Here is a 23481-nt window from a genome sequence, read left to right as displayed (position 1 = left end):
AACAAAAATAGCTTGTAGGAAACGTCAAAGCCCATCTTATTTAGTCAAATTAAACAAGGCCTACCTGAGTGAGAACAGGATTATGTCCACGGCAGGGCAGAGAGTTAACACTTCACTAGCCAAATGTTGCTGAATTTGAATTTGTTTCTCCACTTTTTCAGCCTCCTACAATGAGATATGAACCAGCTAAGCTTTTTTGAAGCTTTTTATGAACACTAATTTGCTTGCAAAGTAGTAAAAATTAGTAATTAATGTGATTCGCCTGCCTTTCTGCAGTTTGTAGATGTGTTTTTGTGTGCATACCGTAGCATTCTGAAGATCGAAGTGAAATTAAAATTAGCCCGTTGTTGGCAAAATTGAAACATTACAAATAGGTCTAATAACCTAATCTGAAACCACAAAGCATACAAATTATATTACTGAATAAACATACTATTTAATTGTATTTCCACAGTCACAAAAATAATTAAGATAAAAAAAACAAAACTCAATTTAGGTCAGAAATAAGTTTTATAATTGACTGAAGCTTCTCCTGAGACCAATTCAGCCTAACATCAGAACAAAGCAGAACCCTTGGAAAGATGGCCGCTACTTTGCAAGACAATGAAGGATCATCTTGGAAAAGCAATGACTTCCCTTGTGAATGAACCGTGGACAAAAGCTGGCTCCGTAGTCCTTGATGTCTTTGTTTTTACCGTGCAGGCCACAAGCCACTCTTCCTGCGCCTGCAGCGATTCTTCCCAGTGCTTTCCCCATATGCAGGAAAGTGTTGGTGACTCAGTATAGACTATGCCATAGGTCTTACCATCTTAATGTTGTACAGGGAAAAGAGGCTAGCCCAGAGGTTTTGTGCACTGGCCACAGCGGTTTAAAAGTCTAAACCTCATCCAGTCACCAAGACTTGCTGCAGACTTATTGCCCAGGCAAATATGACTCTCATGTGACAATTAGGAGATTGTTTTGAATGTTCCACATACAATACTTACACCAAGGCCATTGGAGTGTGACAGATCCTCTACAGAATGTGCTATGTGTTGTAGTGTTTATTAAAAACTTTGTCACTGCCTACATTTCTTTTGGCTGGTGACTGGTGAGGATTTTCTGTATGCCGTTTATGATTCAGATTCTACTTAAAGGTGTTGTAGTGTTTACTAATTTACCAACTGACTAACTTTGACAGCGCCCACACTTTGTTTGGCTGGTGTTAATTTCCCATGCTGCCAGTTGTCTCTCTCGCAGGTCTGGTGGGTGTACTCCCAGAGTGAAGTTCTCTCTTGCTCACTGCCATCCTGCCGAGTTCAGGACAGTCAGTTGGACAGAAGCATGGCAGCTACTAGATTTATTCAACAAAGTGTCCCCATCATTTATCGAGGGTCCAAACTACCGAAACAGCCGTCACAATAAACGGTATTTGATACAAGTTGGCTGCCTTGTGGCTTCTTTGTAGGACCACAATTATTTGGAATTAAAGATCTGGTAGCCTGAACTGCCCTACAATAATTCTTTGAGAGAGAAGTTTTGTTGAAAACCTGCACACGTTGTGCTGATTAATCACTTTTAAATAAGAATAAGCTGCAGTGGTGGCTGTAGCACAAGTGCAGGACAGATGCGTGATGGCTGTTAAGTTGCTACTGTTTTATGAGATCAAAATCCTTCTTTGCTTAAATATCACCAAACATAAGGACTTTGACAGATAGGCATATTTCATGTTTTAAATCAAAGTTTTCTTGGTCCTGGTCCCAATCTGAATCTTTTAGTAATGGGTACCTGCCAATACTGAGTCCATTCTGATACTTATATTCTCCTAAACGACACAGTTGCCCAGTGCGCACTATGGATACAACTTAAAAATGAGATAAAATAGCATTAAATTCATCCTGAAGGTCTTTTTGTGCTTAAGATGCTCAGTATATGAAAAAATGATTATATACGTATCAGCAGAAGATAAGCAATTTTAATTAAATATGTATCTGACACATTGAAATAACATGTATAACCTGCTAAATTTGACACATATTATTTTTCACAAGCTACTTAATCTATACTTTGATTAATACTGAAAGTCCTGGTTTAAAACTATTAAGGTCATAAGCATAAGCTATATAATATGGGTATAAATTGGAGAATGCAGCTCCTAGAGAGACGACATACAATATAACTCTATTGGTGCTGTTGGAACTACAAAAACAATCAACTCACGATTGTACAGTGGTATCACAGAGAGTTTCATCCCTCACAAATGATCTTTGGCTGAGTACAGACACTAACTGCCGAGAGATTTTTAACTACACAACAAACAAGTTTAAGATGACCTCAAGTTACTGATGAAATTAACATCAATTAGTGACAGCTGACATGAGCCGCCGTCGCTAGTGTTTGTCACTTTAACTGGAGAAAGCAATGGTCAGCGCCGGCTACAAATAAGCTGCTACCTGAAAGTTTTGCACACTGCTACTTTTTGCTAACAGTGAAAGAGAGAGGAGAGATAAATTGTTAGAAAACAGATTCGTTAGCGTCGGGAGCTCAGTGAACCACTGTATTTTACCAGCCCGGATGTCAGAAGTGACTCATTCGCACTGAAAAGCTCTAATTTTCACTCACATATGCAGTGAAATGTTTGCGCTGTAGAGCCCAGGTGTCATAAAGGAAAAGAGCAGGCGTACAACAGCAGGCTGAGGTCGACAAAACACAGAAAAGTACAGTAAAGAAAGAATCGCCGTTTGATCAGGTTTATTTCAGCCAATATCGATCCATTAAAGTATGTCCTGATTTATAGTTATAGAATATATTATTTCATGTCACGTATCTACAGGTCAGAAAGGAGATAAAGACAAATTAAGCGAAAGGCTTTCATCTATTGTCTAAAAGTAAGAATCCACAGGAATGGGGACTGACAGATAGATAGAGACATAGATAGTTTCTCAGGTCTCACCTTGAACAGATGTGTTTGAACATCCTCGTTAGAGGGAAAGTGAGTGATACACAAGTGTGAAAACAAGGTGTGGGACTGATTCAGAAGATGAAATTACCTGCCATTACCATAGAAACCTCCATCCATACTATGACAGCGTGAGCCATTATATTTTCCACGGTTGCTGCTCACGACGACAGACACACCTCCCAGTGTGCGTGTGTGCGTGTGTGTGTGTGTGTGTCGGTTGGGGTGTGGGAGGGGGTATATGTGCATGGACAAGCGTGGGCGGATGTTCACGTTCTCCTTTTCCTGCTTCTCCATCTCTCTTCCTAGCTGTAGCCCAACCCTTTTCATTACTATACTGTACATTGACACCACCTCTGTACTTAACAATGGCTGCATATGGAGCCTCAGTACTTTTTTAAATCTCAAATGATGCATCGAGTATTGAAAAGTCGGCACTGAATCCTTACCTTTTCTTAAACAAATTTAGCTAATTCAATTTTCAGTGTCATAGTTAAATACAGTATAAAGTTAATTTACAGCTGTTTACCAAGACAACTTTGAACACTGATGCATGTGAGAAGTTGGGTTTAATTCAAGTTTTTGTTTATAAGAAGGAAAAGATATCAAAACTCAGATATATATATATATATATATATATATATATATATATATATATATATATATATTTGTGAGGTGGTCTGCTCTCGATGCTACAGTACCTGTCTCTCTTTATGCCTGCGAGCACCGGTTTCGCTACCATTAGGCTTTGTTGCTGGCATGCACCATATTGCGTAGCAGCAAGGATGGGGGAAACTGTTGAACTGGAGCGCTGGTGGTAGAATCTGTGTTGATTCTTTATCAGGTGATCACCAAATGTTGGCAGATAGTGTGACAGATGCGGTTGCAGAGCTCCATCATTAGGATATATAAGATGGTATCCTTTTTGGCTTGTGCTTGGCAACAACACCATCTCCCACCCTCTCGATATGGGTTGCATATGTCTACGAGCTGTCAGCCATTCAACCAAACTGTTGTATTCCCTTCTCAAATTGTTTTCTTTTCAGCGCTGAGGATGTACAACTGCAGTATTTCAGAAAAAAAAGGCGAAAATGTTGAAAAGTAAGAAAAATATACATAAATTTGTGTGCAGAAATGTTAGAAAAGCAGAAGAAACTTATTTTCTATCTTGTTAATCATGTCATGATCCCTGAGGTTTACCATAGGGGTTCCTGCGCTTGTAGAAAAAAATCAGTTATGACATCGTCTTTAACATTTTAAACCACCTTCTGTCAGGCTGTGTGTAACAATCATCAGACCAAACATAAAGGGGACGTATCATGCATATTTCCAGGTCTATATTTATATTCTGGGGCTCTACTGGAATATCTTTGCATGATTTACAGTTTCAAAAAACTCCTTTTTTTAACCCATAATGACCCTTTACACAGCCCCTCAGTTCAGCTTCTGTGTGTGAAACAGGCAGTTTTAGCTCCGGTCTCTTTAAGGTCCCCCCCTCCTGATGAGCCCACTCTGATTGGTCAGCTTCCAAAAGCTGTTTCACGGCCAACTTCCAGCCATTTGGGAGACAACGTCAACAAACTATGAAATAAACTATAGTAGTCGGATTTACTACTTTTTCTCGCTCTTTACTCAAAATGTCAACTTCTCAAATATATCTGTACATGTTCGAGCTGAAATCTCATCCAAAGTATGCAATTAGACAACGCAAACAACACATGGAAGAAACTTAGCAACAACCTTAGCAACCGAGGCTACTGAACGGACGGCCAGTTATGGGCAAGCGCAACGATATGACATCAGCTTGTCAGCAAAAACATGGCAAATGAAGCGCTCAGAGCAAGTTAAAGCCTGGGCTTTTGACTTGCAGGGAGCATTTTTACATATGTTAACCTCAAGTTTTGGAGCTTTGACCATGTTAAGCATAGATATCTGACATCAAAACAGTATATAGATGACAGAAAATTACAAAAAGCATAATATGGCCCCTTTAAATCATCCCCGTCATACAACCTGCAAATGTTCCGAAAGGCCACGTTCAAAGGCGGAGTGAAAAGTTAGCCGTCATAGAGAGGTGCAAGACGTGATATCTTTTGAATATGACAATAACAGTGTACATTTTCAGACTGTCTCTCCTGGAAGACATTCATAGTGTTGCTCTTGGTTGTTCACATGAACAGTGACAGAAATAGTTGTGTAAAGAATGGTAAAAAGAGGACCTGACTCCTTTCTCATGTTAGATTGTCTGTTTCGGAAAGTTACAGAAATTGCCAGACACTGCCTACCTAATACGGCATTGGTATGGTAGACAGAGAGAGGGGGGGGTTTCCGAAGCTATTCGACTGTCCGTCAAGCAGTTCTGATGGAGCACACACCAGCCTTAATACTTTCTCCATTCAGATGCCGTGCACACACAAAGATATGTGTTTTCACTCTCTGCCATGCTTTAATAAAGTAGGCACAGGTGACATCTACCGTTTTCTCTGCTGAATAAACAGTAAACACTGTGGACTTTTGACAGCCATAATTACATAATTAACAAATCAGCACAGACAATACTATGGCAACAAACGCGTGTATAAATTGAATCTGTTTTACTGTTAAGATGCAGGTGCGTAATTGTGGATGGGAGTGTAGCAAGCTAATGCATGTTTACCCAATTAGCCCTCCCCCTTAATGTCAATACTGTTTTCATTGTCTCTCATTTTAGATTTTGTCCTTTTTTGTAACTGTCTCACTAACTCATTTGTCCACTTATATCTCTATCATGCTCTGTACTTATCTGCCTGTCTTAAAATCCTTCTGTCTGTCCATGTATGTCTCTTTCTCTCTCTCTCTCTCTCTCTCTCGTTCAGACCCTATCAGTTGTTGCATGTTCTCCCTCTCTCATCGTTGCGTCTCTGACTTTTCTGTCTGTCTCTCTCTGGCCTGGTTTGAATCAACCCAGCAGACTCTCTCTTTTGGGGCTCAGTAACATGCCTTGATTGGCTCACACGAAATTCGACTGCACTGTGACATCACAGGCGCCAGAGGATGCTGATTGGCTGATACTGGAAGCGGGGGATGGAGAGTGTGGAGAGGGGTGGGGTGGGGGTGGGGGTGGGGGGTATTCGCGGGTTGAGGCGGCAGGAGGGCTGATGGGAAATGGAGAGACTGAGTGACACTGCTCAGTGCCTACAGGCCCTCTCTTCCTCTCTGTTGCTCTCATTTTGAGTTGCTCTCCAGCTTGCTCTCAACTAGTCTTCAGCTTCTCACACGATGGAAAGTCCAACAGCCCACTCTCGACTGTCACTTTTAACTCAACCGTTCTCCCCCTTTTATTCACTTTTTCTTGCCGGAGGGGGCAGGAGGGGACATCGCTTTTGAGTTCAAAGCGATTCCAGCCTTGATGACGTAAGCTCCCGAGCTAGGAAAAAGAGAGACGGCGAGCTGTCCCACTATCCCACCTTCACAGTGACCCTAAATGTGCTGGGAGACATGTGCCGTCACCAACCCAAAAAAAAATGTCTTACTGTGTCATGACGCATTTTGGCTTGCGATCAATGGCTCCCTCAGAGCTGGCGAACGTTGAAGGCCGCAGTTAAACGTCAACATTTTTCTCCCCGCGGTTTGACTTGAGACCCACTCCTGTTTTTCAGGGTGAAAAAAAAAAAAAACCCTTTTTGATCAGGGTTCATTTGAACATTGACAGTTTTATTTACCTTTTATGTATACAGGGAACTTTCTCTCTTTTTAGCAGTCATGCTTAAAGCTTTCAGCAGTGCATCTAATAACAGCACGTTCACATTCACATCAGTCGATCAACAGAAAATATTAGTTGATTGATCATTTGTCATTTAGCAAACACATGCTGGTTTCAGCTCCACAAATGTAAAGATACAGCATATTGGTGTTTTGTTTATGTGTTGTAAATTTAATATCTTTTGGGTTTGGACTGATTGACGGACCATACAAGCAATTTGAAGATCACCTTCACAAAAAATTGTGATATCCAAATAAGTAATTGATGATGACAATAATTGTTATTTCCAGCTCGTTAGTTGCATAATAGGTCAGCAACTAATGATTCTTTCCATGATAAATTAAATCCATAGATTCTTTTTTTTTGATCTAGGAAAACTGCATTTTCCCAAGGTGACATTTGGGAACAGTTGTTTTAGTTGATATACTATGATTTAAGACGAGGAAAGGCAGCAAATCTTCACATTTGCGAAGGTGGAACCATCAAATGTTTGCCGTTTTTTTTGTTTAAAAACTGACTTTTGTTTCATCCGTTGCTGTTAATTTTCTGGTGATCTGCTAATTGATTAAGCATCTTATTGTTTCAGCTCTAATTAAATTTGTTGCTCAAGGGCTCAGCTTTAGTTGCTCACCAGTGGGGTAGAGTCTCACTCACTTTTTTTTTTTTTTTTTTGTTCCAGCCAGTCTGGTGATAACAGCAAGTCAAAAGCCAGTTTCCCTAACCTATGACCTCCCCCTCCGTGGTTGAAAACGAGCAAGTCAGATATCTTGTCTTCATTTGCTGTCTCAGTGCCGCTCAATTTCAAGTTGGCCTATTTGATATTCAGCAGCGGGACGAAGATGTCACAGTGTCAGTGGAGTCTAGTAACAAGCTGTTACAGGGTAAAGCGTAGACAGGCACAATGTGACGATCTCTCTCTCCATCTCGTAGTGAATATGTGTCTGTGGTTGCTAGATGAAGCTGTCATAGAAATTACACTCTACATGCTTTCTGAACTACCGCTGCTGCTTCAGTAAACCCACATCTTTCTTTCTCATTCAGTGATGTTCAGTGCATACAAATTATTTTGTAATTATTTCATTGAATTACATTTTATACTGTACTTTTTCCTCAGCCTGCCAGCTTTTAGCTACTCCAACCAAAGATGTCTTACAATTTCTTTTGAAGAGCCCCAGAAAAAGGGGTGTGAACCAGTTCCTTTCAGTTGTGTGCATGTGTGGGTGGAGAGAGGAATACCAATAGGAATAGAGGACCAAAAGGTTTTCCAGTAGAGAAGTCAAAGGCGTGTGGCCCTTCCTTACACGCAGCCAGTGTTGTGGCTGCTTTGCATTATGTTCTGTTGAAGATCAGTGTGGGTGGAGAAATTGGCATCTCCTGGCTCTTTTGTCTATGAGATACCAGATTTCTCTTTGTGTGACTGTTGAACTTGACAGCAAAACGTTGAGGTTAGCAGCCGTAGCATACAGATGTGAAATATTTACCTATTCAGCTATCAAACTCTTTTTGTACCTGCAATTAATAACAACTTAAATGATTTGTTTAATCTTTTTTTTTGATGAATAGGTTTTTCTGTGAAATGTCAAGAAAATGGTGAAAACTTTCCCAGTGCCGACATCGGCCGACAGTCAGTCCAAAAACCTGGGCTGTTGTCAAGAACAGTCGAGTTAGAGACGGTCCAAATATGGCTAATTATGCAATCAAGTTAAGACAAAGCCAAATATGCTTGAGACCAAGATAAAAGAAACATGCAATATTCCTCATACTTTTGTCTCACTGTTTTTCATCGGATGTCAACTGTGATATAACAACCATCGCTCAGTCCATTTAGCTGGAGTTAGGGAAATTGTAAGTGGGATAGAAACAGGAAACCAGCTGTAGTCTGGATGTTTCATCATTTACTAAAATTGCTAAAAGAACTCTTAATATAATCTTAAAAGAAATGCCCTTGCACAATGTTACAAGCTTTATATATTTGCATAAAATGCAGAGATGCAATGATTAGTTGATTAATAATTAGTTGGTTGATAGAAAATTGCTAATAAAAAGTGCTATTTTCTTGTTCCAGATTCTTAAATGTGAATATTTCCCGGTTTCTTTAGACTTCTATAACAGTTAAGTGATTAACTTTGGGTTGTGGACCGTTGATCAGGACAAAAACAAGACATTTTAGGACGTCACCTTGGGCTTTTGGGAAACAGTGATTGAAATTTGTCCCCCATTTTCTGACCAGACCAAGCGAGTAATTGGTTATTTGAGAAAACAATCGACAGATTAATCATCAGTGAAAATAATTGTTAATTGCAGCCTTAATAAAATGGCAAGAAAGCCAGTTGGAGTCGGTTGAGATTAAAGTCTGCAAGAGGACCAGACCAGTCCATTTTATTTGAATAACCAGAGACCAGACTTAAGTACCTCAACTGTGTCCAAAACCCAAAGTTACTCAATTTACAATGATTAAAAAAAACAAGAAATTCAGCATATTCTTACATTCGAGAAGCTAGAATTAGCTTACAAGCTAATATTTGTAATTTTTTTCGCTTGATTAAAAGCTTAAATAGTTGCTGATTCATTTTCAGTCAGTTAATGAATCGGTTAATTGATTAATAAGAGCACTGTGCGCTCTTATTTCAGCGTGCTACAATATCTTTATTGTGCCGCTACAAAGAAAAAAAACAACAAAAATACAGGATACATTACAGATAATTGTTGCAGTGTTTGTAGATGGGTTTTTTTTCCCTTTTTACAGCGGCAGTAATAGTAATATAGGATAGCTTTGGATGTCAGAGCAGATGCTGGGTGTGCGAGCATGATGGGTCTGTTCCTAAACCAGTTAGTGTTGGACACAGGAGATATAGGAAAAAAAAGCAAGAGTCAGTGTGTATCGCGGTTCTCCTGGTAGAATTTCGGGCGATCTCTGGCCTAGTCGGTCAAGAAGATGGAGGCCTGTGGGGATTGTGGGGGATGGGAGGGTGTTCTGGGGTGATGGGAGGATAGCTCCAGCTCCAGGCAGCCTACCAAGTGTGGGGTATAATCTGACAGCACTCAGCCAAGACACATGCAGGGCTAAGACCAGGCACCCTACCAAGACTGGGGCCTGCGGGGACATCCTGGTGAGAGCTAAGCCTCGAATGGGCCTGGAGCGGTGCCAGGAGCCACACAAACACACACACACACACGCATACACACATACTTAAATGCATAGTAAAGTCATACACGTGTGTTAAAAGACCGTAGAGTTTCTCATACACACATGCTCGCGGACAACAATAACAGCACACATGAGGGGAATGAAAGGAGCAATAAGACAAAGAAAGCATGAGGGCGGAGGAAATACAAGGCTGTAGTATGAATGGAAAGTTCGGCGTGTGTGTGTGTATATGTGTGTGTGTGTGTGTTTATTGGTGCGTCACTGTCTCATTGAGTCAGACCTCCCAACTACAACTGGATCTCCTGTGTATGAAATTAGCCTAATCGAGTTAAACCAACATTTGGTGGATGTCTGTGTTTCACTTTCCTGTTGACTAATTAAGCTGTCATAATGTGGTGCAACTGGAAATCACCCTGAACATTTGGATGACCTTGCAATGCTGACTGACATTTCTCTTGATCTTTTTTTTTTTTTTTTTTCCCCTTTCTCTTTCCATTTTACACTCCCTCTCTTTCTCTTTCTCTTTCCCTTCCTCTTTTTTCCTTCTTGCTGTTCCTCTTGCAGATTATGTTTATTTTGAGAACTCGTCCAGTAACCCACTGCTGATCAGGAGGATAGAGGAGCTGAACAAGGTGAGTGAGTGAGTGTGTGTGACAGAGGTTGAATTCGTACCCTCGAACGCAGCACAGATCTGACCTTGTCACGTCATGCACAACATGCACACCGTGCTCCTTATTGCATTAAAACAGAAACAAATCAAAATGTATCTTCTCGTGTAAATCAAATCTTTACTTTCTGTAGAATGTCTCTACTTTTTTCGTTGGGTGTTCATAAACGTATACCTGTGTTCTTTTCTAATAATAATACTGTACACTCTGCACTGTTTAATTAAAATTCTCACTTCCTATTAGTTTGGAAGGGAAAATATTGATACTATATAATATTCTTATTAGGACTGCAACTGACATTTGTTTACCTTATCGATTAAGCTGCTGATTAGTTTCTTGATTAATTAATTGGTTGTTTGGTCTATAAAGTCACAGAAAAAATATGGCCATCACAGTTTCCCAAAGCTCTTGGTGACTTCTTTTGAATTTCTTGTTTTGTCTGTGCAACAGAAAAAAAACCCAAAATATTGTTAGTTTGTTAAATAGTTTACAGTTTATAATGATAGAAAACAGAGAAAAACAGTAAATCCACAACCTGGAGAAGCTGGAACCAGCAAAGGTTTGACATTTGTGCTTGAAAAACAAATATTTGATTATCAAAATAGTTGCCCATGAATTTTCAGTTGATTGACTAATCGATTAATCGACTAATCGTTTCAGCTCTAGTTCTTATTTTCTAGCTCAGATCAGGATCAGTACATTTATCACTTTACAAGGCATTATAATGAAACAACACATACACAAAATATGTTCATGAAAACGGAAATTTTTAGTTTACAATTAAATTTCTGAATGATCAAAAGATTCTGAATTTATTTGCAGAATTGACATGACATCAATGAATTGACAGAAACTCATCAGCTAACTATTTTGATAATTAAAGGGGACCTATAATGCTCATTTCAGCTCTAAATTTTTATTTTTGGACTCCACTAGAGTAGCTCGGCATGATTCAAAGTTCAAAAAACTCCTTATTTATCTTATACTGGCTCTTTATGCAGCCCCACAATATACACAGTTTCTCTTACACTCCGTTTTAGCTCCTGTCTCTTTAAAGCCCCCCTCCTGATGAGCCCACTCTGTTCTGATTGGCCAGCTTTACGTATCAGAGTTGTGTAACTATACCGTCAATGCAAACCGAACATTTCCTGCTTTACTGTTTCAAATTAAAAGCTTTTAAATTAATAACTAACGGGAGACTTTTATTGTGAAGAATTTACAGGAAGTAAAACATGTTCCTCACTGAATTAGCAGAGCCTCGTTAGCGGCGCTAAAAACCGGTCGAAACACCAAATTATGGAGCTATTTGGAGCTATTTGTTCAGCCGATCAGTTAGAAATAAGGCAGGGAGGAAGAGTACCAGCAGAAACAGCCACAGTGAGATGTTTTATGAAGAGCTGCAGACAACCAGCACATCTCTAAACTACTTATTTTACTTTGCTGTGCTGTGTAATAGCGTCGTGGCTAGGCGTTTCTACTCCCAGAGCGGAGCAGCGAACTTGCACGCTGTGTACGTAGCAGATGTCCATACAAAATCCATCATGAACTGATGTCAGCTCGGGCTGAAAGTAGAAAAAAACGTTGGAAACCGAGCGTTCAGAACAATCTGAAGCTGCTGCTTTCTGCTCACAGGGATTACTGCTACATATGTTTACCTCGTTATTTGACACGTCGGCCACTTTTAACATGAACATCCGACATTGTGACATTATATATATGTCTGAAAATAAAGAAAAGCATAATACCTCCCCTTTTAATAATTAATCATTAGTCATTTATCAAGCAAAAAAATACCAAACATGTCATCATTGTGTGTTTCAGCTCCTGAAATGTGACAGTTTGCAGATTTTCTTCATTGTTCTTCATAAATGACAGTAAGCTGGAAATAATTGGGCTTTAGGCTGTATCCCTTGTTCTTAATGAAACTGTAAAAGTTATTTTTTTACTATTTTGTGACATTTTATCAACCAAATAATTTACGAAGAAAACAATCAGAGATCAATCATCAGTAGATCAATTGATAATGAAATGAATTGTTGGTTGCAGCTCTAATCCAGAGGATTTTTTTTATTTATGGCTATCATATGAAAATGTGTTATTTTGTGGGACACTGGGATGATTATTTACACTGTCAAGATTATCATTTAAAAAAAAAAAATGTATTTAACTGCTTTTTTTTTTTTTTTTACATCTTATGCCAACATTTTGTGAGATAAAGGCAGCATTGATAACCAGCCAGCACTTATAACTGTCAATATGCCAATAACATAATAATAATCATAATAATATCAGTTATTTTGGAAAATAAAATTGCAATTATCTATTTTAAATATAGGGAAATGTGTCATTAAAATATATATCTTAACTGCACTGAAAGCAGTAAAAACAGTATTGTATTAACATGTCAGAAGTATGATGATAATGTTGCTCTGGAGGGTGTCTGGTAAATCCCAGTCTGCCGTCTCGTACGTTGTTCAGTCAAAGAAGCAGAAAAAGAGGCCTGTCTCTGTAGACCAGTTACAGGTGCCCGCCGTCTGTCCCCTGTCCCAGGTCTGTGCTGGATAATATGGAGACTGTTTAATGTGATTGACACAGAGCTCAGAGTGATCCTTCTATTCTGCTTGTCGCTGTCAGTTTTTTTCTGCTCCTCGGGGATCTTTAGGGTTTCTCATTCATCCATGAGGTTTGAGATGCAGGTCTAGAAAATATAGAACAGAGTGAGAAAAAACCCCAACAATTTCCACCTTCACAAAACAACTTAAAAACCAAACGTTATGAATTCGGCTGAACTGACTGAACCTGAAAACATGTGTATGTAAAACCAAATCTGGAGTCTGTAACAGTCAGTGTTCTCATTTAGTGCCACAAATGTTTTTTCAAAAATAAAAATACAAATGATCCTGATCACTGTGGTTTGCTGTCATCATGGTTTGATCACTGATAGATAAATAATGAGTAGATAATCTCTGGGTGGAATTTAGGTTTGTGTAGAGCTGAAACAATCAATCAACAGAAAAATAATCGCCAGCTATTGTTATAAACGATTAATGATTTAAGTCATTCTTTTCTTTCTGCTTTCTCCTCAATTGTCAGGATTTTCTGTTTTTTTTTTGTCTTATGTGATGGTACACTGAATATCTTAATGTTTTACAGCGTTGGTCAGACAAAACAAGACATCTAATGACGTCACTTTGGGCGTTTTTCACTTTTTTTCCCCTCCCATTTTAAAGATCAAACAATTAATTGCTGAAAATGTAAAAGAATCATTACAAAAAGTGTGACATCAACTTGCTTAAATTCATCTTGGTGTAATGCTTTTAGGAAGTTCATCAAGTTTGCAGCTTGACATGTTTAAACCTTGATGCCTAAAGGCCTGTAAACCATGTTAGTGTTACATTTTCTACTCCATGAAAAACCCGACTGGTGCTAACTATGAATTTGTAATGAAAATGCTAAATGGAGTGTTTTTTTACATCTTCAGATTTAGCTGCAGCTGCATCTACGCTTGCAGTGTCTTCGTGTCGTACAACAAGAGAGCATGACACATATTGCATAATCTGAAAAAAAAACGGGAACACAGATCAGCGTGGTCGTCCTCGGCATTTCATTAAAAACTTCCCTCATTTGTTAAAAAATGAGTTTGTGCTCAGAAGCAATCATACATGAGGAAATGATCTTTTCTTGTTTACTGCAGCTTTTCTCAAACAAGGAAATGTGGGGAAATTGGATTTTAATTATTTTATGAATGGCACAGTAGAATATCTGCAGCAATAAAAAGGTTGTGCAGAATGTAAAGACATATATATATATATATATATATATATATATATATATCGTGTTGAATCTGCTTATTCTGCATCTCTCCATCTCCCTCTCACGATATACTTCACTGTAAGGATTCATGAGATTTCCTAATCCAATATGCCCGGCCCATAATAGGATACAAATGGGATTGTCAATGATATGAAACACTTTAAAGAAGCACAGTGTATCAATATTGCAATTTATATGCAGGCAAAATGTTTATGCCGTTTTCCTTTTATGTGTAGGGAGTTAAAAAAAAAGGTAAAAGCCACAAATCAATTTCTAAATGAGCCTCACTGCTTTTTTTTTACACATAAGCTATTCTACCTTGATAGTTTCCCTTTTTTTATGTGGTATGTGATAAAACATTATAATACAGCTAATTTAAATTCAGTGTATCAACATATCAGTGTAGTGTTACGTGGAAAAACTGCATCATAACACCTTATTGGTCTCTTTCACCACCACTAATATTAATGTAGTTTTAATTCCACTCTGTCTTCCTTCATTGTGTTTCAAAATAATGTCAAATTTTTTTGCACACAGACAACTCCAAAACACGCCACACCGTCCTGGTCACTGCGACACTTATTGTGATTTTGGAGAATCGTTGTAGTCTCACACTGCATTTTCAGCCAAAGTTAAGAATTAGCCTCATTTATAGGTTTTCATCCGTGTGTGTGTGTGTGTGTGTGTGTGTGTGTGTGTGTGCGTGCGTGCATGTGTGGGTGCTCTGTGTGCGGCACCACTTGTTGCCGTGGTAACGCCGATTGTCTCTGGTTTGCAGACAGCCAATGGGAACGTGGAGGCCAAAGTGGTGTGTTTTTACCGGCGCAGGGACATCTCCAGCACACTCATCGCCCTGGCAGACAAACATGCAAGTGAGTGACCATAACCCAGCCAGCGAACATCAGACATCAAAACATTGCCAGCCAGGATTTAAAACAGTTCTTTTTGGCAACACTTTCTCAGTTAATTTCCAGTTGTAGTGCCTTCACATCCAATCAGGAATGGAAAATACAACTCTTATTTGTTATTTGGCATGATTGTAAGGCTTGTTTGCACACCAGATTTTTATCAAGGGATGATTCAAAATTGAATCGAGGTTGTGCGCTGTTACCGAGCTGAAAGAAATGGTCCAGACTGCAGCCCCCCCCACCCACCCCTCCTCTGATAGACCTGACTGCAGACAGCATTCGATCTGCTGGGTGTATCAATATGACGACACCTGTGTGTGTGTATGTGTGTGTGTGTGTGTGTCTATGCATATGGGCTCATCCTGTTCAACCGTGGGTGTGTAGCCTGTACTTGAATTGTGGTGCCGTTCTCCAGCGCTTGGAGCAAATTTTGCAGTATCTGGAACAGACTTTGAATGGGCTCTACCTTAAGCAGCATTGTGTGGAGAGAGAAAGGCAGTCAAACAACAATAGGTGGTTTTAAAATGGTTGATGGAAGAGACAGAAAGGGAGATTGCAGGTAACCAAAATGTGCCACTTAAAGTCCGGAGCCGTTCCTAACTGTCCGGGTCATCTCCTCGGTGGTCAGTTGGAAATGATGCCTTCAGGGCACGGCTCCAGAGTGCCTGAATTTAAAGACTGAAGAAGCAGGATTTACTCTTACTGCAGGATATTTACTTTCTCTGGAACATGACTTTATGTTGCCTCTCTGATCATGTGAAAACTGTCTTATTTTGAAATAATTTACAACCATTTGACACCGTTCAAAGCCGCTGACGCCTTTATTGATGACTTGATGTTAACGTTGTACATGGTGTGGTGAATTGTGAGGTGGCTGGATTGTACTGTGAACCCTGTGCAACCTTACATTACAAGATGAATTTATTTGAATATATATATATTCAATATATATATATTTTGAAAGACGAGATGTTCGTAGGCAGCATTTGTTCTCGTGGGTCACTGTTGGTTATATATATATACGCCTTGCTCCATCTCCAGTATAATCATGGTAGGAAATTTACCCACTACCCACATCCTTACCAGTTATCTTGAAATGCAAACAAAGGAAAAGGGAGAGCGAAGATGAAAACTCTTAGAGAGTCCTTTTAGAGTGTTTTGATGATTTCCACTCTTCAAAGAATCTCAAATAATGAACCATGAATAGTGGTCGGACTAAACGTCTTCTATGATAGGCAGAGAATGATTTCACACCATTTCCAGATTTTTTTAACTTGCTTTAAGGAAAAACGTGACTCAGTTTTAACACTAAATGACTTGTGCAGCTGGATATTTTTTGCAATCTAGAGGTCATGTTTGTGTATTTAGAAACTGATTATATTGTTGTTTTGTTTCATATTCAGTCAAACATGACATGATCCTTATTAATCTTGCATGCCGAAACAATTGTGAGAAATAATTTGTTTAGTGGGTTAATCTGTGACTTGCTTTTGTGGCTTTTCTAAGTGTTAAAATGAGCAAAGGTGCAAAAAAAAAAAAAAGAAGAGCCAAGGCTGTTGTGTGCAAACATATTAACATGGGAGCACAGTGAAGCGGATGAGTAGACTGTATCCGTCTCACATCTGGACTGAGATGGCCTGCAAGTCTGTGTGTGTGTGTGTGTGTGTGTGTGTTTTGTGGTGCAGCAGCAGCAGCATGAGAAATAACATCAGTGCAGAGAAACACATGAAACACAGGTTATGGTCATGTGAGCTTATTTGAACTTGCTTATGGACATGGTTGCAGGAAGTGGACTCATTCCCAACTTGAAATGCACATGAAATAAATGCACAAAACTTAGAAGAAAGCAGGCTAATAAAGTCCATGTAAAAAAAAAAAAAAAAAAAGACAAGTAAATTTCAGCACATTTGGATTTAAATCACAACCATATCACCAGAGGTCCTTTTTAGACTAACAGTAGAAACACTGCCATCCTGTAGCAAAACCTACCACTAGACTTTGACTGGGTGTGGCCGTCTGAATGTTGGCTCTTGGGGTGTGAAAGACTGTGTGTGTGTGTGTGTGTGTGTGTGTGTGTGTGTGTGTGTGTGTGTGTGTGTGTGTTCAAGGGCTACCAAGTGTCCTGTTTAAACGAGCACACATGTGTTTGCGAGACTGCATGTGCTTGTACGTGTGTATATACGTGTGTGTGTATTTGTGAGTCTTGACCACAGTGTCCACAGAGGAGGCCTGGGGGTGTATCCGTGGCAGAAGGGGGATTGTTTGTTCTGTTGGACCACACAGCATCAGTTTGGAGTGTGTGTGTATATGTGTGTGTGTATGTGTCCCTTTAAGGAAGTCTGTGATTATTTTTGAGCAGTGTTTGTGTGTGTGTGTGTGTTCGTACGTATGCTGCTTTATCTGCGCAGTACACTTTTGCAGGATGTTTAGTTATTCTGCAGAAGTCTCTTGTAGGGTGTATGCTAATAGAATGATGAAGCATTATGACTTCTCTCTAGGCCCAGTTTACCAAATTTTAAAAATAAAACAGACATTCGGGTGTTTTTTTTGTTTTGTTTTGGTGTGTGTGTTTTTGCACAGTGAATGTTAAGTAAACATGAATATTTAATTTACAACCAAGGTCAATTAACCAAAACCTCTGGTGTGTTGCATTTCTGGGTAAACAAATGTGCTTACCCAGCATCATCTCATTGGATTGGCACACTGATAGATATGGATTTTTTGTTATGGAATAATGTTTGTATAGGCTGTTCCTATATAGGCCTCTTTGGTTTTGGCTGAGCTCTACTAACTGCAGTTTGGTAAGGGGCTTCCAGACATTTGCAATATGTAAAAAATGCATGGCAGGAATGGCTGCGTACCGCATGGGTGTGGGCGATATCCTGTCTGCATTTCTGTAGCTGCAGCCTCACTGTATGTGCCTCTCTCTGAGTGAGTGTGTGTGTGTGTGTGTGTGTGTGTGTGTGTGTGTGTGTGTGTGTTCTTATACATGCATGATGGACCTGGGAGTTTTTTAGCTCTGGGCCCTGTCACAGTAATTGCTAGAGGGGTACGTTTAATTCAGTTTCTTTATGGATCAGTGGAGAATGGCAGTTGAGTGTGTGTGTGTGTGTGTGTGTGTGTGTGTGTGTGTGTGTGTGTGTGTGTGTGTGTGTGTGTGTGAGCCCATGTGTCTTTATGTGTGTCTGCTGTGAGTCATTGATCAAATATTTTGCTTGCAGAGATTCTGAGCGCTCCCTCAATGGGGCCTCCAGCTCCGGCATTAGCTCCTCCCCTGTGACCGAATCAGCCTCCTGAGTGGTCAGTTTCTGTGGCGGACTTGGCATTTTACCTCCCTAGCCCCTCCTTTCAGACATTTGAATTTGCCGTGACTCAAACCTTTTTCTATTTCTGAGCTGTGGCTCCTAGCTCCCATGAACAATAGACAACAATGTTGCCAGTGAACTGATCCACTAAAGTAGAACCAGTTCGACTAAAGTCAAGCTGGCCGTGGGTTAAGTACAGTATATTATAACAGTCGGTCTCTTATAGCTGGTGCCTCTACGCATTTTGGGTCACATCCCTTTTTTATGGATGCTTTACTCAAAGTACTTTACCGTTCTGTAAGTGAACACATTCACAGTACGGGGAGTCTCTATGTGAGACCCCTCACCCTGACAGTAGCAGTATCATGTTGTACCACTTCAGTTACACAACCACTCTGTATTTGACAGGATATGTTATAATGGGACAAAGTCCTACAGTGAGAGATACATCTCTCATTTGCATCCCAGGCTGCAGAGCTGCAGCCTTATCAATGGTAATGATTATAAAGTGAAAGCAACATCATCCTTGTGCACAAGGAACAAGGAGATTTTACAACGTGCATTGTAGTAAAAATGTTGACCTTTTAATCTTAAATCTTTTAATATTATAAAGTATAAATATATAAGTAATCCGTCATGGAAGAAAGGAGGGAATTAGTCTAAAAATACTTTCCTCTGCTGCATATGTTTACATGTCGTGCAGACGTAAACTTTTTGAGACTTGTTTACCTTTCTTATAGTAAACTAAACTGCTGTTGTTTTTCATGACTTGCCACCTTTCATGTGTTTTTGACCAGACTTGCATGCACTCAAGGAAAAACCAGGCTACTTGCGTTTACATGCGCTGCAACAACCTAATTACTCTAAAACTCATGTTTACATGCACTTGGCCCCTAATTAGATTTTCTCCTTTACTCCTGACCACATTGTTGAAACAAGGCTAGCACTGAATGTACAGCAGTGATATTTTAAAGCATGGCTAAAACGCAATAGGATAAAATAAATGGCTAAAATCTTTACCGCAGGAACAGACATTTGGTTTCATCCTGTCTGGTTCCAGTCAGTTAAAGATGAGCTCCACTGATGAGGAGAACTAATTACCCCTTGGAAAACAGTTGTATTCTGTGTCTCTAAAAGGAGCTTTGTCATGTCTGAGAATATATCCCTTGTGATGTCACCGAGTTTAACTGTGTGTGGAGACCGCAACGCCAGCTTCCTGTAGAATAATTGCAAATTGGCGACATGGATGTTGAAAGACGCAGGCGTTTATCAGGTGGGGAGGATCTAACAAAAAGACACATTTCAGTTGCGATTTCACATGCGATGTGCTGGATTTTTGGGGGGGGGGGGGTAAAGTCCCCAAACTTAACGGAATTGCGACAGTAAATCGCTGGAGTTCACTGAAGCTCATATAAACACACTGATTTACATACACTCACCAGCCACTTCACTGGGTACACCTGTGTAATCTAATGCTCTGCCATAAATTCTACTTTTATGAAGCTTATACATTTTCAGTTTTTGTTCACATTGCCAGAAAGGTGATAATTCTACTTTATGTTTATTATTGAGGTGGTAATGGGTGATTATGGTGTACTGGAGTGCATTATATTGAAAGGTCTTCATAATATTTTGCCCCCCTCATGTATGTTAATGGAGTCGACAAAATATTAGGAACACCACCAACCCACTACCACCTCAATAATAAACATAAAGTAGAATTATCACCCTTCTGACAATGTCAACAAAAACTGAAAATGTATAAGCTTTGTAAAAGTAGAATTTATGACAGAGCTTTTGTATTGGATTACATTAGATTACACAGGTGTACCTAATGAAGTGGCCGATGAGTGTATGTGAGTCTATTAATCCACCTTATTGGAGGAAAGGTCATTTGTATTTACACTCTGCACCTTATTCAGATGGAGCATCATGTGCTCACATGAACATGTGTTCATTTGTTCATACATTTTCAAATTTTTGTAGGATAGGTATAATAAAAACTACAGCTGCTGTCTAGTTATTTTGGTTATTGCTAGGATGTCTTTTTTTTGACAATGATTTGTTGTTTTGTGGCTGTGAAGATACATTTCTCATTTCAGTTATTATATTTATTTTAACTGTATGAGACATGAAGACTCAGTCAGTCACATAATCACAAACACGGATTCTGCCAAATTCGCAGACTTGTTCACTTCATACAGGGGACTTTACTTATTGTATGTGCTCATGTTGTACTGGTCATTTCACACTTTTCTTATGGAGTTGTACCTCTTGGGATTAAATGTTGGCAACTTGATGACTAAACAACATACCGGTTGATTCTGCATTTCCAACTTTTCAGCAAAAACCACACGCAAAATGTCTTGCAAACTAGACTTGAGGGTCCCATTGTCACCATAATACAACATGATCAGCACTACATTGTCCTATTACACTGTTTGCTTTCTCCTGACTGTGCTGTTCTTGTCCTTACTCTTGTCTGGAATGTGCTGCGAATGAAGAAAAACGTCCACTATGCATTTGTGAAAGAAGGAATGATGATAAAATTGAAATACTTCCTTAACATGATGTTGGACATGATCTTGTCGACACAATCGCCTCTTTTTTAATATAGGAGTTAGAGCTGAGCAGTACTGACAAAATCCTCATCATAGCATTGATAATGTGTAGATTACTGGTATTTTTGGGAAGTTAATCTAATATAGAGGTAAATAATTTTGTCACTAAGAAGAAAAAAATGTTGGTAAAGGACAGGACAGTCTGGTAAGTTTGCATCCTTTAATTGTAATGCAGCTTTAAGACCAGGATATTTAAGTTATGTCTTAATATTATGACAACAAAACTCCCAGATGAAATCTAGTCTCACACAGTATTGATTTTCTATTGACAGATCTCCCAGCGTTAGCAGGAATAATGAACTGTTACTTTACTTCTGACCAGTGATTTTTGACGCATGTAGCTGTCGTCTTCTGTCTGCATTCCTGCCTGAACCACATTAACACACACTGTATCATCGGGGTGAAGTCAGTTTGTTAAGGTAATAACGTTCTGCCATGCTCCCCTCACCTCCTATTCTTGCCCTCAAGCCTGCTCTTTCCTCTCCTTTCCCTCCCCTCGCTGTCTCTCAGCCCGGTAAGGCGACCCATTCATCAATAATTGATAATTGGCTGGGACAGGTGAGATGGAGAGGCAATTTGTAGAGAGTATGGTGTGGGTACACCTCCAGGAGATTGGCTCCGAGGAGGAGAGGAGAAGGACTGAGGTTGGGGAGTTGAGTTGCTACTCAAGGACACAGAGCAAAGGAGCAGCCAAGTTCCTACAGTTTCTGTTGGAGGCTTGAAAACTAATTTTTCCAAGAAAGACATCATAACAACTGGTACTCTGAATTGTATTTCTCTCCTATATCTTTATTCTTCTTGCTGTGATAAGGACTTTCCTTGAAGTGAAAATTATATCCCATCTAGAGCTGCAACGATTAGTTGTCAACAGAAAATTAATTGGCAACTATCTTGATAATCAATTAATCGTTTTGAGTAGTTTTTTTAAAGAAAAAATGTTAAAATTCTCTGGGTCCATCTTCTTAAATATGAATATTTTTGGGTTTCTTTAGTCCTCCATGATAGTAAACTGAATATCTTTGAGTTGTTGACTGTTGTTTGGGACAAAAAAAAGACATTTTAGGTTGCATTGTGGGCTCAAAGGAAGGACTAAATGTGGAGACCACACATGACTCTTTAAAGTACAATAAATTTATTTAAAAAAAACTAAATTGAATATGCAGTCAGTTCATCGGTAATGTGTGTAGCGTGTGGATGTGTGAACATGTACAGGTATAAGAAAACCAAAATAAATCAATCTAAGTCCAATCAAACCAAGTAACTTAGAGAGGAGAGAGAGACTGACTGCTCAGGCACCTAATATATAAATATATACTGTACAGTCAAACCAAACCAGGTGTCAGCCATCACTCCAAATGAGTCACTCCCCAGACCAAACAGGAAATTGGTCTTTAGGCCTGCAAGCCGTCACACCCGCCTCTTTTAGAGCGAGGTCCCACCTCAGATCCTGGAAGAAAATAAATATTAAGAAGAAAATTCAGTTAATATCTGACAATTTTCTAATCCATTATGATCTACAAACATCAAATGAGATCAGCTCATATTTACATCAACAACCCTTTATCAACACACAATTTCCCTATCACCTCCCAGTACCTCCTTACCCCTCCCAGTCTTCACGACGCAGCAACCTTGGATCCAGAGGAAGCACTTTTTTAAGAGTACATCAAAACTGGCATAGTAGAAATGTAAAGGAATGATAGGCAAGTCTACCAAAGGACATCTTATGTTACATCCATATGTCTTGCATTATTATCACAAGCTGTCTGAATTACCGATGTCTTAAATTTTGAAGGCAGTACAATTTGCACAACACTCTCACCACTGAATGCCTTCCCATGAGGAGCCCACACCCTGAGGAAGAGATCATCCTGGAGGAAATACCCCTGCCTAACTTTTCCCTCCTGAGATGTAGGCAAAATCAGGGTCATACATGTCCTCCAGAGACCGGTCCACTCTTTGTTCTTTCACCAGTTCTGAATAAGAAACAGAGAGATCATTTGGCACTGACAATGCAATTTTTTTTTTACATCACACAAAACTTTTCCGAAACCGCATCACTATCAGCCAGAGCAGCAGTCATTACACGAGTCACGACACAGACCGTCGACACATCTTGATCTGATTCAGTGACCCCTTGTGGTTCTGAAGCACAGACTGTAGAAACCGCCTGCTCTGGTTCAGTGACCTCTGGAGGTTCAAGGGATGAAGCACATGTCTTTTTTTTTGTTGTTTTTGTTGTTGTTGACATGTTAGGTATTTGTACATTCTCTGGTCTTACATCATCTGGCTGACCTCTTGCCAGGTCATTTCCTAAAATGATGTCATCTCCTTCAAC

The 23481-nt window shown here is 39.5% G+C and overlaps 1 protein-coding gene across 2 annotated transcripts in view; it reads left to right on the top strand.

Annotated features, from left to right (window-relative positions):
• mta1 (metastasis associated 1) overlaps window positions 1-23481 on the top strand; it is a 46169-nt gene that overhangs the window by 1952 nt on the left and 20736 nt on the right. For both annotated transcript variants that reach the window (XM_067613540.1, XM_067613539.1), the window contains exons 3-4: window positions 10393-10460; window positions 15088-15181. In XM_067613540.1, the coding sequence (XP_067469641.1) occupies window positions 10393-10460; window positions 15088-15181 (162 nt within the window). The remainder of the gene's footprint in view (window positions 1-10392; window positions 10461-15087; window positions 15182-23481) is intronic.

Source organism: Thunnus thynnus, chromosome 16, assembly GCF_963924715.1.
Source record: "Thunnus thynnus chromosome 16, fThuThy2.1, whole genome shotgun sequence".
In the NCBI taxonomy this organism is placed as follows: domain Eukaryota; kingdom Metazoa; phylum Chordata; class Actinopteri; order Scombriformes; family Scombridae; genus Thunnus; species Thunnus thynnus.
Note: the sequence above shows the minus strand (reverse complement) of the source record. Positions and strands in the feature narration are given on the sequence as shown.